General features: G+C 46.9%; 2 protein-coding genes across 2 annotated transcripts in view; one reads left to right on the top strand and one right to left on the bottom strand.

The window, feature by feature from the left end:
* Positions 1–11,430, top strand: part of CASQ2 (calsequestrin 2) — a 50,976-nt gene extending 39,546 nt beyond the window's left edge. Inside the window, exons 8-11 of the mRNA XM_006261474.4 lie at positions 280–334; positions 1,614–1,714; positions 2,121–2,195; positions 5,715–11,430. Coding sequence (XP_006261536.1) covers positions 280–334; positions 1,614–1,714; positions 2,121–2,195; positions 5,715–5,903 — 420 coding nt within the window. The 3' untranslated portion in view covers positions 5,904–11,430. The remainder of the gene's footprint in view (positions 1–279; positions 335–1,613; positions 1,715–2,120; positions 2,196–5,714) is intronic.
* Positions 11,431–18,756: 7,326 nt separating this feature from the next.
* Positions 18,757–26,659, bottom strand: part of VANGL1 (VANGL planar cell polarity protein 1) — a 69,483-nt gene continuing 61,580 nt past the window's right edge. The window contains exon 8 of the mRNA XM_006261475.4: positions 18,757–25,625. Within this exon, the coding sequence (XP_006261537.1) occupies positions 25,365–25,625 (261 nt within the window). The 3' untranslated portion in view covers positions 18,757–25,364. The remainder of the gene's footprint in view (positions 25,626–26,659) is intronic.

Below are 26,659 nucleotides of genomic sequence, written 5' to 3'. Positions count from 1 at the left end.
GACAAATATCTCTGTACTAACCATGTTCCCAGAGGGAAGGAGGTCCTCTACAGAAACAGTGCCTCTCTCCATCACTCCTAGAAGCTCATGGAGCCATGTTTACTTCTCTCTCTCTTTCACTGGCAAGATGCTCTTCTCTTCCTCATCCTCCTCATCCAAGCACTCCTTCTCATAGCATCTCCTTATTTCCAAATGCATCCCACATCAAGCCAACCACCCTCTCACATTGCCTTCTCCTCCTCCCTCCTGAGTGGTCAGTAATAGTCTTGTTGTCCACAGGAGGATGACCTGGATGGAATCCACATCGTGGCCTTCGCTGAAGAGGATGACCCAGGTAGGAGACCCATTTTCCCTTTCCTGGCTTTGCCCACAGAAAGAAGGAAGTGTATTAGGATCAGCTCTGACTTTTATTGTGCTTGACTGATGGGAGTCTCACACATGGTCTCCCTTCTGAGAGCCCAAAACCTTAATTGTCCTACCTCCTTTTGCTGATCACTGTGTAAGTGTAAAAGAATACATGGAGGTGACTCACTTGAAGACCTTTTGCTCTCTTCCTTATTCCTACTTGGGTTCTGCCCTGCCTGAAACACAACAGGGCAAAGGGAAGTCTCTCCCCGTCAGAAAAGCAGCCATGAGAAAGTTTTGCTCAGAAGGAGGCCTGTCTTCTGCCTTTCAGTTTAACTTTAATAATTTACCTGGCATGATCAAATTTCCCAGAGCAAATGCAACCTGGCACCAGGCTAGCCTGTTGGACCAGCTCAGCAGCCTTGCCTCCCCGGAGCCATGAGAATCCCACACCCAACCTAGGAAGCAGGAGACATGTCTTGCAGTGATCAGGAACCAGGACATTCCTGAACTTTTAACTGGGGAATAAATATATGCCAGCAGTTGCCCTCACTCTGATTAAACAGCAAGGATTTTCAGTCTCCTTGATTCAAGGCTTAAACTGGTCACCAGCAGAGGTCAGAAAGAAATTGCTTTTCTCTCTAGTACAGCATGGCACAAAGCATAATCAGACTACCTCTTCTATAGTTTTTGACACTGGCCACTGTTGGAGATAAAATAATGCACTATATAGGGAAATGGTTTGTTTTGCATGGCAGATACTGCCCATTTACTGCAAAGACTGAGGAACTTGGCATTTAGGATTCTTATTTCGGTTTTCCACCCCTCCTCCCGCCAGCTCTGCCACCAATTTGCTATTGGATTTTGAGTGAATTACTTAGGGTGAGTTTTTGAAAGCACATAAGTGATTTAGGAGCACAAGTCAACAAAAGTCCATTGGATTTGTGACACTAAATGGGATAGCTTTTATTTAAAAAATCCTCCTTTCAATCATGCCATGCCTTGATTTGCCCCTCTACAAGAAGGGGATAATAATAGTGACCCATTTCATAGAAGGATTATAACACTTCATTTTTGATTTGAGGAAAGGCCCTCAAAATTTTTTATCGTGGAGCAGCTATAATTTTAAGACACACAAAGTAGCCAAGAACTTTATAAATGAACAGGAGACCTGTCCATCATCCTTAGCCTCGAGGTTGTAAAAGCGCAAGGAGTTTGTATCCCTGTCTTTGTGTGATTGGGACATATTGGTTCATGTATCATTTCAGATGGCTATGAGTTCCTGGAGATTCTGAAGCAAGTTGCCAAGGACAACACCAACAACCCTGACCTGAGCATTGTGTGGATTGACCCTGATGACTTTCCTTTGGTGAGTGGCAGAGGGTTATTTCCCTCTTTAGCTGAGTGTATGTGAGCCTGTCCATCACCACAGAGCATGCACAGAATGTAGAGGAGGAGAAAAAAAAGACATGGGAAAAAGCTGAGAGGTAACGCATCAAACTGTGAGTGACCCCTTCTGCATCCGTGTTCCAGTCAAATTTGCATGCCAGACTTGATGAAATTACTCTTGCTTTTCTACTTGTAAATGGATGCTGTAGGGGCAACCCCAGTGGTTGGCACATTAAACTGCTACACAAGACAACCCATATTGGATTTCCAAGGCCAGACTCCAAATTCAGTGCGGCATGGTTATTTTTGCCATCAGCCAGCTAGATAGATTAGTAGGAAGAGGTTGTTTAAAGAGCCTTGGCTGAGCTTCTCTTTCTTTGCTGCAGCTTATCACCTACTGGGAAAAGACCTTCAAGATTGACCTATTCAAGCCACAGATTGGAGTGGTAAATGTCACGGATGTGAGTATCACAGGCACTGATAGTTGTAGACTCAGAGGCATGAAGAGGGGCAAGACTCAGGGTGAAAGTTTGAGCCATTGAAGTCAATAGGAATTTTGCTGTTGGGTGCAGTGGGACAAGGATGGCACCCCTATGTACTGAAGAGAATACCAAACACCTGGACCAGTGGGGTGGGTGAAGCTGGATTTTGAATCTCTCAGGCACATTCACATCTAGAGAATTGGTTTGGTCACAATTCTCCTACCTAGACATCTGAAGACCACCTCTGTCCTGTGCAGAGTTGTTCCCTACAGCCTGTTCTTCATCCATTTTAGTTTTAATGACTCATGCAGTGAAATTTCCATCATTTCCCTTGAAATCTTCTTCCACTGGTCATTTGTAATCAGGTCCTCATTGAATGGCATTTTGCTGGTCTCAGCAGAAAAACAGAGTAGAACTTAAGGGTGGAAAGAGGGAAGAGGGTACTTGCAGGATAAAAAAAGAAGGGTAGAATTTGGCTGTGTAAGGAAAGATGGTCACTAACAGACAATAAGGAGCAGCTGCATAGGTAAAAATATCTTTAAAAAGCTTGAGGAGGCAATATAAGCTGACACGGGTGGGAGCACCTTGCAAAGGATCTCCTATGGCAAGGATTCTCCTAGGCTTCCATCCCACTGGGATACAATGGGGTCCACTGGTACCTTGGAGAATTTGATTCAACAGGTAGTATAGCATCAGTAGGTGTACCTGCCTTTACAACCACTGGCAATCTGAGACCTCCAACTGAGACCTCGGCATGGGAGGGTTGGGGTGTTAACACAACAGGGAACAGAAGCAGTGGACCAGGACACACCAGTTTTGTGGAGTGGCATGTCTGGTAGTAACCATGCCATCCTATTCTCTCTCTTTTTAATGGGCTTTTACTAAGCCCTAGTTTTCTATAGGCTTTACACAAGCTGTAGGCACAGACTTTCCTCCCCAGCTGCACACTTCCTGTAGCCCAAAACCAAAGGCCCATTTCAAGCCAGGTTAATGTTCAATCACAAAAACATTCCTGACTCTTAAGAACTTGAGTTGTGACGGGGAAGGGGAGAAGGCATAATCCTGGTCAATGCCAGAGGCAGGCAGGGGGACTGGGGAGGGGAACTCCTGTCCTATCTATTCAACAGGCACCTCTCACACATTCCATAGTCCAGCCAGCTTGGTATGCAAGGGCTGGGCCGTGCCTTCATCCTGCCTAAAAACATGCCCTAGGGCCTTAGCGCTGCCAGTAGCATTAACAAGCCCCCTCTGCCACTTTGCATTGGCTGGTAAAGAGCCCCACAGCAAACCTGGCACAGAGCAGGTCATGCAGAGGAAAAGGGGGAGTTCTCTTCAGCTGCTTCTTTCCCTGCACATGCACACCCGTGTCCAAGGTGGGGGCAAGCATGAGGTAGCTCTGGGTATGTACAGCAAAACCGGAAGCAGAGCAGCACTCCACAAACACATGGAATTTCCCTTCTGAGTTGGCAATGTTTTTAAGCCCTGCCACTGTGTTACCATAGAGAGTGCAAATGAACTCAAAACATACCCATGTGTTACCACCACAGCTGCTGAGTCCACGGGGCTCAGCACCTCAGAGGATCAGAGCTTGGGTGACTCAGTCACTGCTGTTGTGTGACTTGCTGGGGTCTCAGGAGCATTAAATCTTAGTATTAAAATGTTCGTTTTTCTACTATGTAAAGATTTGTTCCAGGAACGTGTAGCACTAATGTCAGTTTGCCAGCTCTTTGTGCATTTTTTGACAGTTGCTTAGGGGCACAGTTCTATTCCCAGATCAACAATCAGCTGTAGAGTCCTATGTACATCATACAAAAAGAGCATGATAAAAGAGACCTCTCTCTTCATTCTGACAAGATTATCTAAGAACATCTAACATAGAAGCTAAATTCATAGGCTTTTGTAGGGAGGGCAGTTAAAATCACTAAAAGGAGACTGTATATAACATGAAGAGGGGCTGTCTAGATGGATAGTTGCTTTGGAATCAGTCCTTTTGAATGCACCTGTTCTCTTAATGTGATATCTGCAGTTAATGGCATCACTAGGCATCTGAATCTTAATTTGAATTCGTGGGAGGGAGGCATCTACACGTGTGCTTTGCGCAGATGATTAATTAGCTCCACAGTAAAGTGCCACCATTGACTTTTCATTCCATCCAGGAAGAGCACACACCAACTGCTGAAGCTTCCTTAGCCTGACGAAGGGTTTTTGAACCCGAAAGCTTGCTTAATAACTATTCTCCAACCATTTGGGTTGGTCTAATAAAAGATATCAAATTCATCCAAGGAACCTTGTCTGCCTCTGTCCTTAGACCAACATGGCTACAACCCAAACCCCTGCACCATTGGTATGTGGCACTATTAGGCAGGAGTAAACTAATTAACCCTGCGGTAGGATAGTACTGCCTGACCCAAACACTATCCTATGGCGGAGTTATTTACTCTGCCGCAATGCACGTGTAGATGCTGAAGGGGCTGGCTAGGGCACAAGGGTGCTTCAGTGCAGAGGCTGCCTGCCAATTAGCCCCACACTGTAGTACCCTTGTGCCCCAGCCAGCCCCTCCACAGCACATTGAGTTGGGGGGGTGGGCAGCTCCAGGCTGGCAGACTGACCCCCCAGATCTCCTGTCAACTGGGACTGTGCCACCCTGACTCAACGTGCTATGGTCCTGGGCGCACATGTAAATGCTGCACCCAGTTGCAATAAACTCCAGTGCGAACTGCATTGGAATTTATTGCATCACATTGGGCATTTATACCATACTTTTCTGTCCTGCCATGAGCCGGAGATCCGCCACTTCGCAGAAGACTCTATTAATCAAGTCTGCTCCATGCATGAGCTGAGGCAAACCACGCTGTGCTGGGTGCAGTTGTATAAGCAGCAAAATGCGTGTCAGTGAGCAGAAAATGGCAGCAGCGCGCTTTTGAACTAAAGCCCCTCCACTGTGTTTTAGTTCAAAAATGCGATGCCACCATTTTCTCTGTGCTGCCATGCATTTTGCCACTTATAGAACTGCAAGTGTCACAATGCCAGACGCTTTTCAAAGCACCCAGTGCTGTGGTGCTTACATGCATAGAAATGCCCATTAATATCATGTGTAGATGCACCCAGGGAGAGATACAGAGGGACTGATGGACATGTAAAATAATCCCAGCACTCCTAGGGATAGACAATAGGAAAAAAAAATCTCATCCAATGGTGTGGTATTCTCTGGCTGATTCAGGCACTTAAATAGCTTTAAGAATAGTTTAAGAATGCAACTATCACAGATTTAGTATGTCAGACCTCCTTGTGGATTAATTCTGCCAGCCCCTGCTGCACATATAAAATAATCCACCATTCCTAGGGATAGGCACAAAGTAATCATAGTGCCTTCTCAGAGAAGTTAGTTAATCTTACCACCATGAAGTATAAAACCTAATCCTAAAACCACCCCATGTTAGAAGTGAGCTAATCCCACCTTCATTCCATGTGCATCCCTCTTCTTACCTGTCCTTGCAGGCCGACAGCATCTGGATGGAAATCAAGGATGATGATGACCTGCCCACAGCTGAGGAGCTGGAAGACTGGATAGAAGATGTGCTTTCTGGGAAGATCAACACTGAAGATGATGACGATGTTGACGATGATGACGATGACGATGATGACGATGATGACAATGATGATGATGATGATGACGATGATGATTAGATTTGACTCTGTATGATCTGAGTTCAGGATGCTGACCCATTCTCACTTGGGGCAGGTGGCTGTCCCCCACGAGTAGCTGTCCCACCAACTAGGACATCTAAAGACTCTTTCCAAATATCATTGGACATCGGTTTGCTCTTCCTTTCTTCCCTGACCCTGCTCTCAACCTCCTTGCCGAAACGCTTATTGGCCTGATTTTCAGCAGTGCCGAATAACCACAGGGGAACGTCCACCACTGCCCCACCAAGCAGCATGGTTAAGGTCACAGAATCCTGAAAATTCCACTGCAGGAGTCTAGTGCTACTTCATGGACAGTGCCATCAACAACCAGTTGTTTTTTGTTTATTTTATCCTGATAAGTATAACTTTTCAACTATCCACATCATAAAGGAAAAGTCCCCTGGTTCAGACCTATGGAAAACACTCCCACCCAAACACATGAAGCTTGCCCAGATTTGAGAGTGGATCATTGCAAGCTCTAAGCTAAGGTGAGGTTGAGAAAAAAGTAGAACACCAGATCTTCAGGCTCCTGAACTGCATGAGTTCAGGTCTAGGTCTGAATCCACACTCTGAGGCTCAGATTCAGTGTGTCTGATCTGAAACGCTGGTGTCTTTCAACCCCAAAGCTTTGAAGTAGTCATGATCCAAATCTAAACTCTACTACTCTGACCCAGCTGTGTCATAGATGGAACAAGAACACCATATAAGAGCTCCATGTGGGAGATTTGCACCTGGATCTGAATTCTGTGGGTCAAGTCTATCTCATTTTTCAAATGAACTTTGACTGTGTTATGGTTGTTGCACTGAGACATATTGGAAATACGATCTGAGAGCACAAACCCATCCAGTTACAAACCAAGAGAAACATCCCTAGGGAATCCATCCCATTCTGCATGACTACAACTCAAGAGGTCCCTGAGTGACATCTTTTTCCATGAACAGTACGTTTTGGGCAGAAAGGTCATTCCAGCTGTACCAGATATACTGGCTAGCTGGATAATCTTGATATGGCACCCTGCAGTGAAAGGATTCAGGTTGTTTGGCCTTGAATTAATCATGACCGATTTTCAAAATGATATTCCACTTAGATGCATTCATGTATTTTTGGTGCTATGGGTTTATCTTCTTTTTGCTGCCAACTCTATGGGCCAGAAGAGCACTAGTTTTCAGTCCAGGGGTCACTCACAATGAGAAGGTCCATGTGACCAAGGTCCAGTGCTGCTATCCATGTGAAACCCACATGCTGGCCCATTTGACATCTTTAGGTCTCCCAGTTCCCCATGCCCACAGATTCCCATTGTCCTAGTCTTATTGGGTTCTGTAAAAGCACAACTCATGGGCAGTCTAGGGATACTTTTGCCCTTTTATCTTCAGATTGTTCTGTTTGTTAGCTTAGTTTGGGTTTACTTCTAACCTTATCAGAGAAACAGCCTGTGGTTCCGATCTTACTTATGCAAGAAGGAATCCAGGGTAATGATTAAAAATCTGTGAAATTGATAAGGTAGAATTAATGTAAGTGGGCTGAAAATCAGAAATCAGTGGCCACTGTATTAATGTAAATTAGCCTATGGGTTACTCCACTAAATTGCCCTCTGTGTAGGTGAACTACGAAGCAAAAAGTTACATATTGTGAATTTGCCAATGTGTGTGTGTATATTTACCCTTTCCTGCTTCTTCATGTTGTATAAAGACTGATCCAAAGGTTTAAAATGTATCTGTTCAGGAGAGAAGGAGGGGAAGGATTTTCTATGTAGTTACATCTGGAATGTCGGGATTTCAAATTTCACTTCGCTTTCAAGGCTGAAAGGCTTGGGAAAACCTTTGTAGATCCTACGGGAAATGTCATGTGAGGCTGTAACATGAGTTGTGCCTCTCATTGCTTGCTGTATTGGGGTGGAGAGGTTACATTTTAGTCCTTCTCTGTTAGCTGAAGGGAGGGATACTGCAGCTCTGTCTGCAACTACCAGCAATCTTCTTGTTCAGGTTCTGCAGAGTTCTGCCTGAGGTCCTCAAGCACAAGAAATGAGGACCTGAGGATATGGACAGACAAACAAATTGTAGCAAGTTAAAAGGAGGACTCACTGCATGTCAGCTGCTGTGCTGTAGCTGTTTTGTGCATCTGCTTCTCTCCCATGGTAAGCAAAAGCTAAAGCAGGCAAGCTTAGCCTTGAATGAAAGAGGGCTGAGTTACCACAGTTTAGCTCCCAGCTACTGCAGGGTAGGAGCAGACACATGAAAGTTACCACAGAGTAGATATGTAGTACCCCACTTTTACCTCACTGTAATTTCTTCATCTCTTTGAGGCACCCAATATTTAAAAAAAAACACCCAAAAACTGTTTTTGCATCTGAAGCCAGCTTTCTGCATTCTAAGTATAGGAAACAGCAATGCCAACATTTTTCAGCTTTTCCTCTTCATTTGCTATTAAGGGACAAATCCTTCTTATGTTGCTCATGTAGAAGACTATATATTTGCCTTTAACAATTCTCATGAGTAAGATAAGTGGGAATCCACACTTCACAGTTGATCTGTTTGCCTTATAGTTTACAAGGATCATAAGCATTTTTGTACTCACAGGTCATTGTATTAACTGCAGCTCCCAAGGATTAGCCTGGTTATAAAACATATTTTAGTCACATAGAAACTGCTTGCATCTTTCTGCAGTTATGAAGCGCTCTCATGAGCTGTTGAGGGATACAGGCTACAATTCCTTACAATGGTCTGAATTGGCCCATGGAAGCATTTTAGAATCCCAGAGAGGGAAGGCTCCTGAATGAAGATATTATTAAGCACAGACACAAATGGGCAATTTTGAAGTGAAATTAATTTTGGTAAACAGGAAGAATAAAGGAGTTCGTTATTTGAACCGGGCTGAAGCCATTGCCACTGTAACAGGCAATGCCAAAATGCCCGCTAGCTTCCTCTCTTCCAACCCTTTTCTACTCTAAGGATTGGTCTACATAAAGGTGATTTGCAACTGGCAGTGTATGGCAAGGGAAGTTCCAAGGTACTCTTACACTAATACAAAGGCATTTTATAGCAACAAAGGCATTTTTCCCTTCTTCTGGAAAAAAGGGCACTTCAGTTTTCATCCTGTTCTTGCAGAGGTCAGCAATGGTGACTGGTCAGATGGGTTTCAGTGCTTTGTAAATTGGAACATAAAGCTTTTGCTTTATATTATAAAATAAAAGGCTAATTCTGCAAGTGTACTCCCCATTGTCCATGCAATTAATGGGGTTTTTTTGTACTATCCTTTCCTCCCCGCTCCCAATTTCTCTAATGTGGCTTCTCCAGTTCTCTTCACCCATGGATCAGATCTTTTAAACTTTAATTAAAAAGCTGAAGCTCATCTCACTCTTCTTTTAAAAAGGAATGCAATTTTAAATGAAGGAAGAAACTCTAGTCAGGATTGAAAGCCAGAAACATTTAGAATCCCCCCAAATATTCAGTAGCTTGCAGTCTCTTTTCAGTGATTTTCCAATTCTGGTTCAGTCAGTGCCATTTTACAGCGTAGGACAATATCTTATTCTTCTTTGGGAAGAAAAGGCTGATTAAAATATTGGTGTGTTCCATGTTGCGCCCCACCAGCTTTTAGCATGGTCTGAGCTGGGATTGGTGGGAGATTGGTGTGCTTTGTGCTGTGATTGGTGGGACACTTAGACAATCTGTATTGTGACTGGTGGGAGGCTATGGTGTGCCATGCTGGGATCAGTGAGCAATTGGTGTACCCCCTGCAGTGACTGATGAAACACTGGTGCACATGCAATAGTGTGATTGGTGGAATAGGGGATGGTCTCTGCCATTGGCTCTGCCAAGCTATGCTATGCTATGCTATGCTACCTGTACCACTGACAGGAGGTTATTTGAGGTGCTGTGCGCTGTAGCTGATGGCTTTTAGTCTCTTGCTCCTATAATTGCTTCCTTGGTATTGACCTATCATGCATTAAACAGCTACCATTCAGCTTTTCTGATAAACAGCTAGAAAGGATTGCCATTGCTCATGGATGGGAGATGAACCTTTACTTTTGGTCCATTAAGCCCCAGGCTGCATGGGCTTCTGTGAAATAGGATTTGTGGTCTCATCCTCTTTCCCCAACAACAAGGACTCATAGCCCAAGAACCACCAGTTAGCACTAAAGAGTCTTTTTGTTGTCGGTCACAACAAAGAGACTGAATAGGCTGTGGGGAGAAAATTGCTGGATAACTCTCTAGTTTTTTTCTGCCATAGCACTGAGCCACAACAGTGGTAGCAATGTGAGTGAATTTACCCTTTTACTCTTGCTGCCTGTGTGGTACGTGCTGAGGACAAAAAGAGCCAAATTCACCGCCTGGCATTATCTCTCTAAGAGTTTTTACTTGGTAAGATAGATTTATCCTTCATTTAAATTAGTATTTTTTTAAATCAATATGTGGTAATAAAGAACCCAGATAAGATTTTAAAATGTTTTCCTCTGAGTTCTTGGTGCAGGTGCCCGGAGCCTGCGCTGCACTGGGCTGCCCTGCACTGTCACCTCTGCTGTGCTGGGCAGCCCAGAGGTGGTGGTGATGGCAGTGTAGATGCAGGGCAGCCTGGCATGGCACAGGCTCCAGGTGGCTGCAGCAAAAACTGCCCGGTGGTGGGCGGAGGGAGGCACATTTTCCCCCTGTGCTGAGCAACAGTTTGTGCCTGGAGCCGCTACTGCTACTGCTGCTCAGCCCAGACAGGCGAGTCTGGAGTAGGCATGGTTGGGGCTGCATACATGGGTCCTCACTGGTACCACAGGGCTTGGACCAGTGGCAGCTGGAAGGAGCCACCAACACCTGAGCTGCCTACAAAAGCAATCCCGCTGCAGAGCCGCCCCAGCCCTGTCGCATGCCTAGAGGTGGCAGGACACACCATGGCCAGACAGGGTGGAGTGGGCACAGAGGGCAGGGTAGGGCTGAATCTATGCACCCCTGGCAGTGGCGGGAAGGCACCACAGGTGCATGGGCTGTTGCAGGGCAGGGGTGGGTGCTGACCAGCTCAGGGGGATGCGCACAGGGTACTCCCATGTATACCCCACCATACCCACAAACCCTCTCCCGCAAAACTCACAACTGTACCATCCCGCACACAAATATCCCACAAACACCACACCTACCCACACCCTCCCCCACAAACCCCATACACACACCCATGTGCCTCTGGAGGGAGCCCCGCTCACTGCTATGCACACACACCCCACCACACACACATACCCACATACACTCCCAGGCACCCTCCCCCTCCACACACCCCACAGGTCCCACAAACCCCATACCCACACACACACACACACCCCCCATGCCCACCCAACCACATCCACACACACCCCCACACCCCACATGCACACATATCCACACACACACCCACAGACCCCCACAAACCCATGCTCACCCACCCACCCACACCCCTCAATATAAAAAATCAAGACTTCATTTTGAACTATTATGCAATCACCTCTATATACACTGCGCAGATGCACACAAATCAGGACAAAACATTTAAAAAATAAAATTAATATATTATTGTGGATGTTTGATTTTCAGTATATAATTTGGGTTTTTTTTCTGGTTCCAAGATGGCAAACCCCCTGCCCAAAAGGACTACTTCCAGGAGCAAAGGGAGGGACTTCCAGTGGCAAAGGTCAGAGGTTAGGGAGCAGGACTTCTGGTCCCAAGATGGCAACCAGGGGGTGGGACACTTGTCAAGGAGTGGGGCTACTTTTATTGCCCTCCACAGCTCACCAAAACTCATTAAGCTGCCCTCCAGTCAAAATAATTGCCTGCCCCTGCCCTACACCATTGCTTCTCAACCTTTTTAGACTCTAGACACCACTCAGAAAATGCCAGCTCTTCGTTTTTACTCGAATTTTGACTACAGAAACATAACTGAGTAATTCTTCTGTTGCACAGAACTCAGAAAGCCCACCACAGGGCAGAATGCTTTTAATACTATAGATTCCTTTATGAAATCTCTGGGTTTATTTTGTGACTCATGTCTGCACACTTAATAGTACTAACATTGCATGGCACCCTTGAAAGAATCTCAAGGCACCCTGGGGAGTTATGACACCCTGGCTGAGAATCAGTGCCCTACATAGAGGCCTGGGTTAGGAGAATGGAAGCTGGTCAGCCACAAGGTCACACGCACACCAGGCCTTCTGAGGGAAAGCTGCCTGCTTGCTTTGGACACAGCACATTGCATCGGGATTTGACACCCTTGGACACCTATACACGTGACAGACATCTGCTCCAACATGTGCTAGTTAGCACTCATCAGAGCAGACTCAATCAATCAAGTCTGCTGGAGCGTGTTAGTTAATGCACTCCAGCAGCCTCTGTGTCATGTCTATTCAGTGTCCCCACACTTCAAAATGGCGTTGGGGGTACTCATCAAACTAACTTTAGTTCAAGTGCCCCCAGCACCATTTTGAAGGGCAGGATGCTGAATGATGCTGCAGGTGCTTTAATTAGAGAGGCTCTTAGAGCCTCTCTAATTAAAGCAGCTCCCCTTCCACCCCAAAGCATGTGTATAGACACCCCTTGTAATCACTGCCTAGGCAGACACTGGGCCTACCTACCCACTGCCATGTTAGATCCATTTAGATATATGGAAAGGTAGTTAGCCATGTTAGTCTGAAGTGGGCCAGAAGGCAGTGTAGACATACACCTTTATAGACTACCTAAATAAGACGCTTAGAGGGAACACAAGGTCTCTTGGGCCAAAGCTCATTTAATCTAGATACATGCTAAATAGTATCCCCACCACCACCTGGTGTGAATGTTTTGACCCCTACTTGGTCCAGGCACAGTTAAAAAAACTACCAAGTAGGGGAGGCCCAGGATAGTTCTGCCTTGCTAGTCCTCCTGAGGCTTTTGGTAGGAGCCTGGCAAGGGGAGAGCAAACCGTGAAAAAAAAGGCTATAGCACTTCACTGCAGGTTGGTGTCTGGAATCAGGTTATACACAGCTCCTAGGACAGAAGCAGTCACCTTCCTAGCTCCCAACACACCTTCTTGTAATTTCTCTCTGGGTTGACTCCTGTCCCTCTCACCCTGCTGTCAATGAGGTCTTGGCAGTCACTGAGCTGGAAATATGACCGTTCCTTTCCTCCTCTCCCCTTTCCTTCTCTCCATTAGCTCTCTCTATCCCCATTTCAGTCCTGCCCCCTCCTCATGATGTGGTGTCAAAGTCCATCTAAGGACAGGGCTATAAACAGCCCTTCCTCCTTCAGCTCATCCCCAGACTGTGTCCCTGCCTGAGTAACTGCACTGTGGCTTACCAAGCCACCTGTCTGGAGAGTGTGCTTCTCGGATAAGTGCTTCCCTCATTTCTGCTCTCCCCTGAGGAACAAGGAGCCTGCCTGCAAAAGCCCATCCCTCCCTCCCCGCCTAGGACAAAGCCCAGGTTAAAAAAAGCCTCCTTCCACCCCAGGGCACCTGGTACCTAAAGGAGGTAGACGGGCCCTTACTCCATTCTCCCTTGGCTGCAAAACACCCTTCAAGTCAATCAATTCCACTCACTGGTACATCTAAACTGGGCTCCAGAGGATGCCACAAAGAAGGGCATGGCTACCTAGGCTTCACTGTTCCTGCCTGAACTGACCTCTCACCAGCCTTGCCCTAGCACAGGCTGGGCTCTGTAGAAAGCCAGGGAGAAATCCTATAAGGGGGGATCTTTTGCAGTTGCTCCAAAACCCTGGTCAATTTTATACAGCAGGGGAGCACGGCCTATAACTATAATAAATAAATAAATGGAGCCGGTACCTAGAAAATACATATTGTAAGTGAAGAAGGGAATTATCCCCAAATCAATACCCTGCCATGCTGAGACTGCTGTCTGTCCAGCTGTGGCTCACTGTTCTCTCGAGTCCCTCATCTCTCTGCATCCACCTGCTATCTTGTGCACAACAGGGTCCTGGGACATAACAAGAGCTCCTTAAACACTAGAGTATATATAAGTATGGTAATACCAAATTATGTTCCGATAGAGGCCTGAAAATGAACCTACCCCTCACATTGCCCCCTGCTCCCAGAGTTTGTTTTCAACTTTGAATCCAAGGTTGCAAAGTTTCTGACCTAAATTGCCATGGAACTGTGCAGACTAAAGAAGTGCAACAAAGCAGTGCAAGGCTGCTTGTTTAAAATCCCCTCCAAAGCCAAATTACTGACAGTATGGCAGAGCTTGTTCCATCCTAAAGCTAGTTATCTCATTCCCAAAACATCCTCCCAAATGGTGACAAAACAAGCAAGCTGTAATAAAGGTAAGGCCCGTTATTTGGAGTGCTTAGCAATTTACTTTGCAAAAACCATGTCAGCCTGCTGACAGGGCTCCACTTTGTCTACAACCACTGCCCCTTCCCCAGCTTTTAAAGCTGCCCCTAGCCCATTCCCACACTCTCCTGGAAACATATTATGCAGATCCTGAGCACCAGCATGTTGTGTGCCCCCCCTCCCCCCATGAAGAGTGGGGTGTAGATGTGTGCATGATGAGGGAAGAGGCCTGCCCTGCATTATCTGTCAGGGTCGGAAAGGGCTGTAACCTGAGCCCCGCGCCTTTCCAGGCCAAGATAAACTCTGATCGATCTTTCAACACCACTCCTAGACACTGTGCTGGCCAACTCCCAACGTGTCACCCTTCCTGCATACCATGGTGATACATAACGTCCGGGGGGAGGGAGAGAGGGGGAGATACTGTTTCCAGAAGTACCCATTCCCCCACCACTTCAGGACCCCAATATTCAGTATGCTGCACCCATGAGGTTCCCCTCAGCTCAGGCACAACTGAGGGCCCCCATCCTACTCCAAGAAAACTAGCAGCTCATTAAGGTTGTAGAGCAGGAACAAGTGAGCCAGTGGTATGTAGCAGTGGCCTGATGCCAGCAGTAAGAGGGCACTGACATAAGCCGGAAGGCGTTCTCCAGCCTTGAAACTCTAGACCACTAGCACCAGGTGTTTCGCCAGCAGAAAAAAAAGTGCCAGGCTCTTGACTTCTGAGACACCATCTCAGGGATAAGCAGGGCTGTCCCATGTCACTAATGCTATCAGGGTCTGTGATGCTCCAGTGCATCCAAACTAGAAATCTGCCTCTTGTGAAGTTGTTCAGATTTGTCCACACCTCACTACCTTCCCTCGCTTCCACTTCTCTCCTGCTCCTGAAAGCTGGTGATGTGGCCCGTACCACACACCGCCCAGCGCAGTTCTCCAGACAGTTGCTTCTTGGACCCCAACAGTCCTGAGAGCATTGCAAACTAAACCATGTATAAGCCGCTGGTCCCATACAGACTGAATGCTCTGTTTCAGCAGCTGGTTCCATCCCATTTGTCTACACCTTTGGAAACTGTCCCAGGGGTGGGCAAAATACAGCCTGCAGGCCAGATCCAGCCTCTGCCAACTGATTCAGCCCACAGGTGGGCGGTTCCAAAATCACGAGATCTGGCCCATGAGGAGCTGGCAGCTCCAGCTGCTGTGTCATGCCCCAGCCCCATTTGTAGCTTACACTAGGTCCGCCCTGTGTGCCAGAAGCAGTGCCAGACAGGCACCAGCATCAGCTATAGATGCAGATGGCAGGTTCCCACTAGGTACTGGGGTGTCTGCCCAAGCCCCTCCTCTGGGTTTAAATGTGGCTCAGAAGTGGTGGGGGCCCTAGCTGTGCTGCTCCTGCTGAAGCTGCCATCTGCACCCACACCGGCTTCCCAACCACCCGCAGCCCCATCCTACACAGGGAGCTTTGGTTGCAAGGGTGCGGAGGGGGAGGCACTGCTGATCTGGCTTGTGACAGCTCCCCAAAACCTGCAACATGGCCTGTGGGCCCAAAGAACTGCCCACCCCAACTTGGTGAAGAGGAGAGGCACTTGCTTGTCACCATTTTGTGAACTCAGATGCCCAAGTTTTGTTCAGAGCTGCATTTCAGAGAAAGACCCTCTGTGACTTTGAGGGGAGCTGGGTAGAATGGAAATTACCTCCATCTAGACCAGGCTTGTCCAACATGCAGCCCCCCAAGCCATTTTCTGTGGCTCGCAGTGCTGCAATGGGAAACGAAAGTAAACACAGTTTACTTTCGTTCCCACCCCTTGTCCCTCCCCCGGCCCCTCAGCAGCTTCCTAATGGCTGCTGAAGGGCTGGGGAAGGGACAAGGTTCCCACATGCATCGCATCAGCTTGACGTTGCCGACGCGGTGCATGTGGGAAAAGGAGAGCCATGTGCTGCTCGGGACAGGATGAGCCCGGCCGGAGCAGCAGGGGCTCAGCTGCACTTTCCCCCTGCCTGCGCTGGTCAGTCCTGAGTGGCACACGGCTCCGCCGCCGCCTCTGCTGGCTGGTGCCGACCCAGGTGGGTCTGTCCCAACCAGAGCAGCATGCAGCTGAAGCTGGCTTCCCACGTGCTGCTGGGGACGGGAGGAGCCTGGCCAGGTCTGCACCGGCTGGCAGAAGTGGCAGCGGAGCTGTGTGCTGCTTGGGACTGACAGGCGCAGGCAGGGGAAAATGCAGCTGAGCCCCTGCTCCTCCGGTTGGGTTCATCCTGAGGTTCATTTCATGTTTGTAAAATGCTTGGAGAGCCCCACATAGATGCACTGCATAGAAATGCAAAATATATTTTGACTTATTTGGTTGGCACCTTGGGCTGAGATTTTCAAAGCTGAGTCAAAAGGCCAACTTCCATTAAAATGAATGGAATTTAGAGGGCTCCAAATCTTTTATGACAATTTTGTAACATGCCTATCTACCCCTTTCTGCAAATCTCAGCCATAGTTTGGAAGCTCAGCCAAAGAACGTAAGAACTTCTGAACATAAGAGCATAAAAAGCGCCATGCTTGGTCAGCCCCATGGTCCATCTAGCTCAGTATCCTGTCCCGAACAGTGGCAGAGGTGGATGCTATAGAGGGAGAGTTTTGAACTGGTTATTTAGATCCATTTCACTGTCACCTTCTGCAACCTCATTGGTGTCAAAGGTCACGACATCACTTCCTGATGTGATACCACTTCCTGTGTGGTCTTTGAATATGGCTCGCCGGCCCACTGGGTGATAAAAAGTTCGTGATCTGGCCCCACATTCAAAAAGGTTGGACACCCCTGATCTAGAGGCTCCCTGGCCCTCCCCAACACTGGATAGCTGCAGATGTTATAGAGGAAGTGCTTACGAAACAGGGAATGTATAGTGACCCATCCCTCTGTCACACCGTCAGTCAGCAGCAAAAGCCACTCCCTCCCCCACATCAGGAATCAGACTCTAGCCTCCTATATGACAGGCAGCGGCATGCACCACTACATCCATGAGGACAGCTACAGGAAGTATCTGGGCAGGGGCAGTGGGAGTAGATATCTCCAGCCACACCTGTTCCTTCCACCGTGACTGATGCATCAGGAGGGAGGGAACAACTGGCCAGGAAGGGAGCAGATATTTTTATGGATACCAAGAATACTCATTTACATTAGAAGTTATGGAGGGGATACCAAATACCTGTTCTAGAGCTTAAACCTCTCTGTGGTCCTGGTTATCACCAGAAGTCCTAAGGTAAGGAATGGATTGCCTTAGCCCAGCCTACTGCTGAGTTTTTCCTCTCATCGCCCTTTGAAGCATCTGATGGCAGCTGCTGCCAGAGAGATACTTGCCCCCCTCCAAGACTGGCTGCTAGGCTGATGTTAAGAAACTGCCAGACTGGACAGCCCTGTGTTTGCCTGGCCATAAAAGGAGAGCCCAGCAGACTCACCAAAGACCTTTGAAGTTGAGGATGTATTGGACAGGAGGAGCAGTGAAGCCTGGTCTGTGCCGCCATCATATTGCAGCACCCCTTGTGTTTCCTTCATCTCCAGCCTCTGGGGCCTCCCCCGTGTGGGCTGCTTCCAGAGACAGAGACCAGTGCTGAGCACCCCCAGCAGCCTGCAGGGTAAGGGGCAGGCAGCTACCAGGGGGACATGCTGCTCAGAAAAGGAATGGGGGAGCAGTGTCAAGCACTCCCTGCTACCCACCCTTGGTTTCCTAATGGGCTCTAGCTCAGTGCTTTCACCTCCCCCACTCCCATACCCCAGTTAAGGAAATCCCCTTTTGAAGCTCACTCTGCTAATGTTTCCCTGCACCTTATCTCTCCAGCCATTGCATTGTATTCTTCATAGCACAGGAGAATCCTGTGGATTTTTCCAGCAGCTCAGTGCACATGTGGGAAGCAAAGGAGCGGCTGCCGGTAGGAGGGAGCTGACAGGCCAGGTAGCACAGCCATAGTACTTGCAGCACCTGTGGAATCTATCCATGCTGTTATTCCCAAGGCAGGGTAACAAAACAGGGCAGGCAAAACTTGCTGGGGGGAGGGTGGTTTCCCTACATCAGCTTGGCAATGGATGTGTAACATCTGAGCACGTGTGTCTGCAGATGCAAGCAGCTGTAGTCTTTGCTAGTGGCTGATGCTGTAAAACCATGGATGGTGGTAGCAATGCTTCATTCCTTTATTGTTGGAAAATAAAAGTGCTTGGGCCAGCCGTGGCTTGACTCAAATTGCAGGGAACTTGGAAAGATTCCCTCAGCAGCCACCTGTTTCAAATGCACGCAAGTTTTTCTTCTCTCCAGTCTCCAACTCCAGTCTCACTGACTGCATTTCCCCTCCCTGCAGTTTCAGATTTAGAAGTATTCAACTATGGTGACCCACAGGTCTCATTTTTCAATAGTGACAAATGAGTTTGCATCCTATTGTGGCAGGACAGAATGAAAAGGTCCAGAACAGGGCAATGAGGGACACTGCGGTTTGGCTTCAAGAGGTTAAACCACATGTGCAGGGTAGCTACCAAGGGTCACAGAAGGCTAAAACATGGAGAACATTTTATTTTTCCAGTGTGACAATCTGAGAGAGAATAAGCAGGACTGTGGAATTTCTGGTTTCAGTTTATTTCCAGAATTTTACTGTACAAAATATGCAAAGTGTAAAATGGTTTACGTTTCAGTTTAAAAAACAAAAATCCAGCTATAACTTAAGAGAATCCAGCTTGGAACAGAACAATTTACTATGCTAGACACACAGTGCATTAAAATCACAGACACCAGGAATCTGCTACTTAAGTTCACAATCAGAAAAAACAGAAAGACCATGTACCATTGCAGTTAAAGTCATGTGTGCAGAGAGTGTGATGCTGGTTAGTGTCTATTCATTAGAAAAATCCTTGACAAAACCCACCTGACTATATGCAATTTGTGTAGAAAAAAGTATTACACAGTGATCAAAAGAGGTGTTGGCAGGGAACTCCCACCCCGATACATAATAATGCTGATATCAAGTACAAGATACAGGCACAGAAGAGAGTGTAAGACTCCTTCACAGCTAGGCCTCTGTGCAGGTAATGAACTGCAGCAGCCAAGTGAATACATCTGTGTGTAGGGGGGTGCTTCCAAGTGAACTATTTAGTGCTGGTGAAAAAGTGCCAGATCAGCAGCCCTAGAAAATGAAGTCCTCCACCCACAGAACAGGCATAGGACGGGTAGCAGCAGCTTACAACTTTTAGCCTGCCAATGTGCTTTGCTATACACATAGGTGAAAATTCAGCCCTGGTGGCCTCCTAGAGAGAAGAGGGGCCAATTATTACATGCCAGCTCAGCTGTTGTCATGGTGCAGTTGAGACCAGGCTTAAGAGTAACCAAACAGATCAACACAAGTCACACTGATAACTGAACAGCTGTCAGACGGCCATACATTGGCGGCGATTGCCATCGCCTTGAATGAATCCCAACCCAGTCACCTGGATGCAAAAGGACCTCTGAACCATCACCAACCTCCCCAGCCACACAGTCCCCTAACAAAACCATTGTTGGACTAAATGCCAAGGTGGCTTTTCTTTCTCAACACAGTCTTAACAGGCATTAGTAAATAACCAGTCCTGACTTCAGGCATTAGACAAGTGTAACATTCACATCCACAAAGGGGAAGTACAAATACGAGCAAACTATAAAAAGAAACCATTAGATTATATCCATACGTTCAACTAAACTCATGTGAATCAGAACTGCTAAAGACAATCTGAAGAAGGCAGCCTGGTGCCAGACAATAGATCTCCCCCAAAAAACAAAAAGTTGGTATCTAAAGGGACAGGACCAATGTACAGGCTTTTTCAAATGCCTGCGGATCTGGAGAGCCACACTGACTTGAGTAGGCTTCAGTGTTCGAAGGTAAACAAGTTACTGAACATTCAAGCTTCTTCAAATTGCGGTTGCCATTTAAATAAGTACATTGTATAACCTCATTATAATTAACCCATGGAACTTGGAGAAAAAAGTCCATTAAAAAAGGGTGTTTGCTACAATAAGGTTAGTCAATTTGCTGTATCAGAATAATGAGAAAAAATGGTTCCCACTGTTGGCATTGTTAAAAGCAGGAGGCTTGTTATAATGGAGGTTTGCCCTCTATGTCAAGGTGACTTTAAAACAGGTCACAAATCATTTGCTTTTAAGAAAGTATTACTTTTCCAGATACCTGGGAAGCAGCCAACCCCAGAGAGGAAAAGCAGAAACTCTTCCACAGCAAGTGAGAGGCAAGATTAGAATTTAGTCAAGAGCTGCACAAAAGCCCTGCCATCAACATAGGCTCTTCTTGAGCTCCCGATAAAGCCCATCTCACCTACGACTTGCTCCTCAGAGGACCCTTCTCCTGAGAGCCAGTGACGGGGAAGTGTGCTGCCTCTGGTCTCCATGCCTACTGCACCAAGTGGAGCGTGCAAGATGGCTACTACCAATCACTCCAAGCCAGCAGTGGAAGAAGTAGTGGGGGAACTAATACATGCCTGTAACCAGCCACGCCAGTGGCAACAATAACTGGGTGGGGGTTATCTCTGCTTTGCTCCCTGGTCCTCTGTGTGGAGGGACAGCTACCACCAAGCAACTTGCTCACTGAATATTCCAGAAGTGGCCAGCTGTGGCATAAATGCCACAAGTGGCACTGGCAGCCTGTGCAGCACATGGCAAATCTGGGAAGGAGCAAGAAACACAGAGGCAGATTAAGGCAAAAATCAGAAAGTAGAGCAACAGGACAGGGAGCAGAAAGCAGAGCGACAGATGGGGCAAGGGAAGGGAATCTGAGTGGTGTTCAGGGAGGGTGCGGGGCTTACCTTGAGGCACACCTGCCAAAAAGGTTGGCCCTCACTTCCAATCTGTCCCAGCTCATGAGACTGGCAGAGGGGGCAGCTTGAGGGGTCTGCATGTAGTGGGGAATGAGACAGAGCCCTGTTTCTGGAGAGCTGTTCAGACATATTAATATCCCAGTCCCTTTCTCCCAGCCTGACTCCTAACGTTTACCCAGTTCAAGCTACAACACACACACACCCACACACACTCCATTGCTATAACAAAGTTTAATACTGTGTGGAAACCACCATTTTGACAATGCTTAAACCAATTAAAGAGATCCTTGCTTTCCTTACTTGGGAGGTGCCCTGCTACATCCTCAAGGTGGTGACCCAATAGCAATCAACACACCAGAGCTAACTAAGTACAGACAGTCCAAAAGCCTGAGGCTGAATCGATTCAGTCTTTGCAGGTTAGTTTAAACTGCGTAGAATGAACTGATAGTCAAGTGAACAGACATTCACTTTTGATTCCAGAAATGCAGCCACATGCCTGAAGCAGCCCAGGCCAGAAGTCAGGGGATGCTAGAGCACGTCTCCCTGCCCTGCTGGAGCAGACTCCATGAATCTGCAGGGGATCTGGAACAGAAGTTCAATAAACTGATTTAACCTAAATCAGTTAAGTCTGATATTACATCCATCCAGGTTTATCTTAAACCAGTTTCAGCCATTTTGAAAGTGGTTTATGTGCACTGAACTTGTTGGGTTACAAATTTGAACCATTTTCCAATCACTTATACCAGTTTATGTGCAACTTCTGTCCCCAGCCCAAGCCTTTAGATGGTCTGTGGCTACACAGGGGAAGAAAGCAAGGGATACAGCAGCATGCAAAGTAGGATGGCTTACCCTTGGGGAAGGAGGAGGAGTCCTGACTGGAAGGAAAGGCTCAGCCTTCTAGTCAGTAACATCAGAAAAAGTCTGTGATAGCCTCCTCTGAGAAGGACACTGTTGGGGCTGAGGACCAAGACTTGGGAACCTTGAGAACTCTTCTACTTTAAGTAGGTGCCTCCTGCACTTTGGCAGCTTCATGAATGATTTTCCTGCAAGACAAACCCTGCATGCCTCAGCCATGCTGTGCTCCCCGTGGCCTTCCCTGAAAGTTTTACACAAGCAGGCCAAGCCCTGCAGCACAGGGTCCCACCACTTGACCCTCCTCTGTTAACTGCCTAGAAACAAAGTGAAACAGCTTGGTCTAGTTTCACCGCTTAGTACTTTATTAGGAGAGAGATCACACCTTCCAGCTGAGAATCTCAAAAGCACTTTACAATAAGGTTAAAATTTAGCCTCACAACATCCCTGTGAGGTAGGTATTGTCACAGTCCCTCATTTTTCTTTTCTTTTCTTTTTGTTTTTTTTTTTTTGGGGGGGGGGGGGGGGTTGGGGGAAGAGAAAGGAATGGGGGCCCAGAAGTGGAGTGACAAGTCCATGGAAGAGCAGGGAACAAGATCCAAGAGTCTGGGTCACCAGTTCCTCTACTCTTAGCACTAAGCCTGTCTCCAGCCTCCTAATCTTAGTGAAGTACAAAAAAAGTTAAGTAACTGGGTTAGTGTTGAAGAGCCAGCAATGCGTGTCTCTCTGTTAAGCTGAGTCAGCTAAGGTGTTTGCAGAAGAACAGGTTAGGAGCATTTAGTTTAAAGCAACAAGACACAGACAGTGTCCCTTCCATGGACTAACAGAAGCAGTGGCACTTGGAGCCTGCTGTTTACTGCTGCTTATCCAATACACACTGCTTTTATTTGGTTCTGTGCTAAATCCACACACACCTACACAAACACATGCATAAAAACTAAAAAGAGACATGTTTCCTGAGCAAAGTGACCACGAAATAACTCGCAGCTCTGGGGAGGGGGGCAAAAGGGGCTGGGACCATGAGAAGAAAGTCATACTGAGACACTGGAAGCAATGGACATTCACTGGTGGGGCTGCATGTGCTCTGAACTCACACAGCCCCTGGCAGAGAAAGCCCGGATGGCAGACAGCCCATTCAGCTGTGACTGGGGCTCCAGCAAGTCATTCCCAGGCTCCCTGCCTCAGAGCCCAGTCCCCCACACTCTCAGTTACAGGCATTTCAAAGACATTAAACACACACACAAAGTTTTTATGCACATGACCTGCTATACAACTGTTTCCTTTTAAAAAGTCATAAAATCCCAAATTTTGTTTTTAAAATTAAAATGCTGCAATGGCCATTAAAAACTAAAGCAAATGCAAATTACCAAGAAGCCTTACCAACCAACCAACCAACCCACTCCCCTGTGCTTTGGGGATGCTATAGACGTTTATTCTGTGATGAGAAGACACCTTCTTTTGCCTCTGCTTCCCTGTCAGTCTACAACACTGCTTAGACAACTTGGCTACTTCATAATCCTAGCTGGTGTATAAGTACCAGGAAGGTAGTCTGTCCTTAGAAATACTTTATCTCACAGGAAGGATTTGGCAGAACACAACTAGCAGATGGTCTCACCACTTCTGTTCTAGGCCCCAGCCTGGCAACATTTGTAAGTAAGTGAGTAGTTCAATTGATTTTAGTGTGAATGCTCAGAGGCTTAGGGTTAGGCTTCAGTACTTGGCTGAGAGGGGCCTTCATGTGTCAACACACCCATCTGCCAAAGAAATAAAGATACAAGCACATGCTAAACTGACCTCTGTATCATAGAAGATTTTCTCCCCAGGCTTCAGGGTGAACAACACTTCCCTGTTGCATGTACTCAAATTAAATTTAGAGGTGGGAGCCCAAGCAATGAAGCTCGTTTCAGATTTGGACCCAGATTTCCCCAGCATTTGCAAGGTATTTGGATCTGTAGTTCTGCTTTTGCTCATTGTTAAAGAAGCAGCAGTTAGCTTCAGAGCAGAGATCAGGACCCAAAACATTTTTCCTCTCCTCCAAATTTGAGAGGGTCTTAAGATACAGGGGTCCTGTTTGAGGCCCAACTTTAAATTTTAAGTCTCTCGGTTTTTTTTTTTTAAACGTTGAGAAGACAGCCTTTAAAAAAATAACACACACAACAAAGTTTAAGAACTAACACCCCTTGCACAAAAGAGCAGAGATGCCAGGCTACTGCAGTGTCCAGGATCAAAGAGAACAAACACCAACACAGTGGAAAACAGTCAAGAAAGAAAGGCAGTTTCAGCATTCAGGTAGAGTTTGGTCTCTCAGCTATAGCTGTGGGGGAGGAGGAGCAGGAGGAAGGGGAACATACTGTAGTGTATTTAAATATACTGTGTTAAGGGACTATGGCACTCTAGTAGTTCTGCCCTGCTCAGATTCCTTCTCTATGAGAAGAGGGGTTAAGCATTTCCCTTTCTTCTTTCCTAGAGATGTGTTCGAAGCCTTCTGGAGTGCTACATCAAAATTCCTGTATGAGAAAGGGGAGTGCCCAGCAGGGCTGTCAGACATAGGTAAACTCCACACCCTCTCCCTAAGAACCATCCAGCTCAACCACTCGAACTGTGCAAACACATAGCAACCCTGGGTGCGGACGAGGCAATAAAACTGACCCCTGGAGGTACCGTTGCTAGGGAAACGCATTTGGAAAGCTGTGAGGCAGGGGTAGCATGGGACTGCCCGTTGAATTAGTGGGACAGGGATCAGAGGTGAAAAGGCTGTGGGAGAGAACCATGTTGGCCAAAAAAAAATCTCTGAAGCCTCATTAAAATAATAATAATAAATTGGTAAAAATCCAAAACAGCTGTAAAAAAGTGGTGTCACTACAACGAATCAACAATAGAAGCAACTTCAGAGACAAAAAAAAGTATGGAAGAAAACACCCCTGCTGGCCCAGGGCTCATACTGGTCTGGCATCATTGGAGAAGCAAAAAGATTAAGGGAAAATTCTTCAGTCACAGGAGTGCCTAGTTTGTAAAACAACCCCCTCTCCCCCTGTGCACCACACTTTCTTAAATGAAAACGAGTTACAAAGTCTCCTAGATTAACACAGGCTTCCATAAACACGAGCTGGACAATGCATTCCCGTAGAAACTGACCTGTGCAGGAAGCAGATGCGCACACACACACCAATCACTGTAATGCAGGTTTCCAAACAAAATACAGATGCTGCATTTGTTCAGAGAGAGAGAGAGAGAGAGAGCAAGAGAAAAAAAAAAAGAAGAGAGATCTACAAACACATGGGGAAAACAAGAAAGAACGCGTCCTGTCTCCAAAGGCCGAGCTAACCAAGCCACGGTGTCCTGTCGCCTCTTAAGATATTTTTAGATAGATATTCCAGCCTCCCCCCACCCTTTCCAAATAAAGTGCAGATGGTCAAATATTACTGGTCCATCATCTGCCAGTTTCAGTCAGCGTTGGGGAAACAAAACCCAAAAAAAGCACAACTAAAAAAACCGCCTCCCCCCTACTCAACCCCTTTAAACTGAAGTCTCAGACTGTAAGCGAAGAACAAATTTGTGAGACTTAGGGTCTATGAACTCCTCAGAGAGCTTGATGAAGGGGATTTTCTTCACATTAACTACAAGGCTGAAGTCCAAGCACTTGAGGACAAAAACAATCCCATCCCTTAATCCACTGGTGACAGCCTCCTCACTAACGAGTGTCCACTGCTTGGAGAACCAGCGATCCCTGTCGTACTGAAGAGTTGGGCCTGGGTTGAGGTAACGCTCCAGGAATGCCTAAAGACAGAGAGAATGGATGAATTAGTGCTGGGGGGAGCCAGTCCTGCAACTCAGGCCTGCCTCAAAGTTCTCTTTCAATTGTAGGATGTCCCTGGCCACCAGGCTACATCCCTGGCACTAGACTCATTTTGACAACTTTATGCTGTTCTGGCATTTTGCGTGCCAAGATGCCGTTGAACAAGTAAGTGGCTGAGGTATACATGGATTTAATACCACCTCAGACAGCTGGGTGAGTTACAGTATCCAAAATTGTCCTTTAAATATGAAATTTAGCTCCAAAAGGGCCTAGTGTCAGGAGAGAACAGGTCTCGCTACTTCCAGAACAGCGTCAGCCAGGCAGAGCAAGAATCGCCTTCTCCTAAAAAACTCTGACTACAATTTAGAGAAAATTTTAGTGCTCATGATTCCCTTGGTCCTGGGCAAGTATTTTCATTGAGACACCTGAGAGAATAAGCCTTACTCAGAGCAATTTCCTTGATGCCATTTGCACATTAGAGTTTCTATTAAAGACTCTCAAGTGGACAGTTCTGCTGTCAGCCCACCCTGTGCCAAGCTCCTGCTGGGATTCAAACCCCCTTACAAAAGGTCACAGCAGACCCCACCCCAAAGGTAATCTGTCTTCTCTAACCCCGCAAAGCCTCTGCTGTGCTCAGGGGGTTTAATGCAGGGTAAGCATTAAACCCCCTGAGCTCTGCCTCCTAGAGCTGGCCTTCATCCCTAAGAGGAGTTTTGCATATTAAAAAACCTTTTGTAGGCCCCATATCACCCACCACTCAATTGCAGCCCCCTCTAGAAAGAACTGTAGCAGCAGTTTACATAGCTGCACAGCTGCTTTAAACAGCAAGGGAGGAATGACTGCTCAACTGGAAGCTGAGGGAGGCAGAAAGCAGTCGAACAACTGGGACTTGGCCAGGACATGGCAGGATGAAGAGACAGAGAGAGAATGAACAAATTAGTGCTAGGGGAGCCAGTCCTGCCATTCAGGCCTACCTCAAAAACTCTTTCAATTGTACAATGTCCATAGCCACTGG

This window comes from Alligator mississippiensis, chromosome 1, assembly GCF_030867095.1.
Source record: "Alligator mississippiensis isolate rAllMis1 chromosome 1, rAllMis1, whole genome shotgun sequence".
Taxonomy (NCBI): Eukaryota; Metazoa; Chordata; order Crocodylia; family Alligatoridae; genus Alligator; species Alligator mississippiensis.
This window is presented reverse-complemented; position numbering and strand designations above follow the sequence as displayed.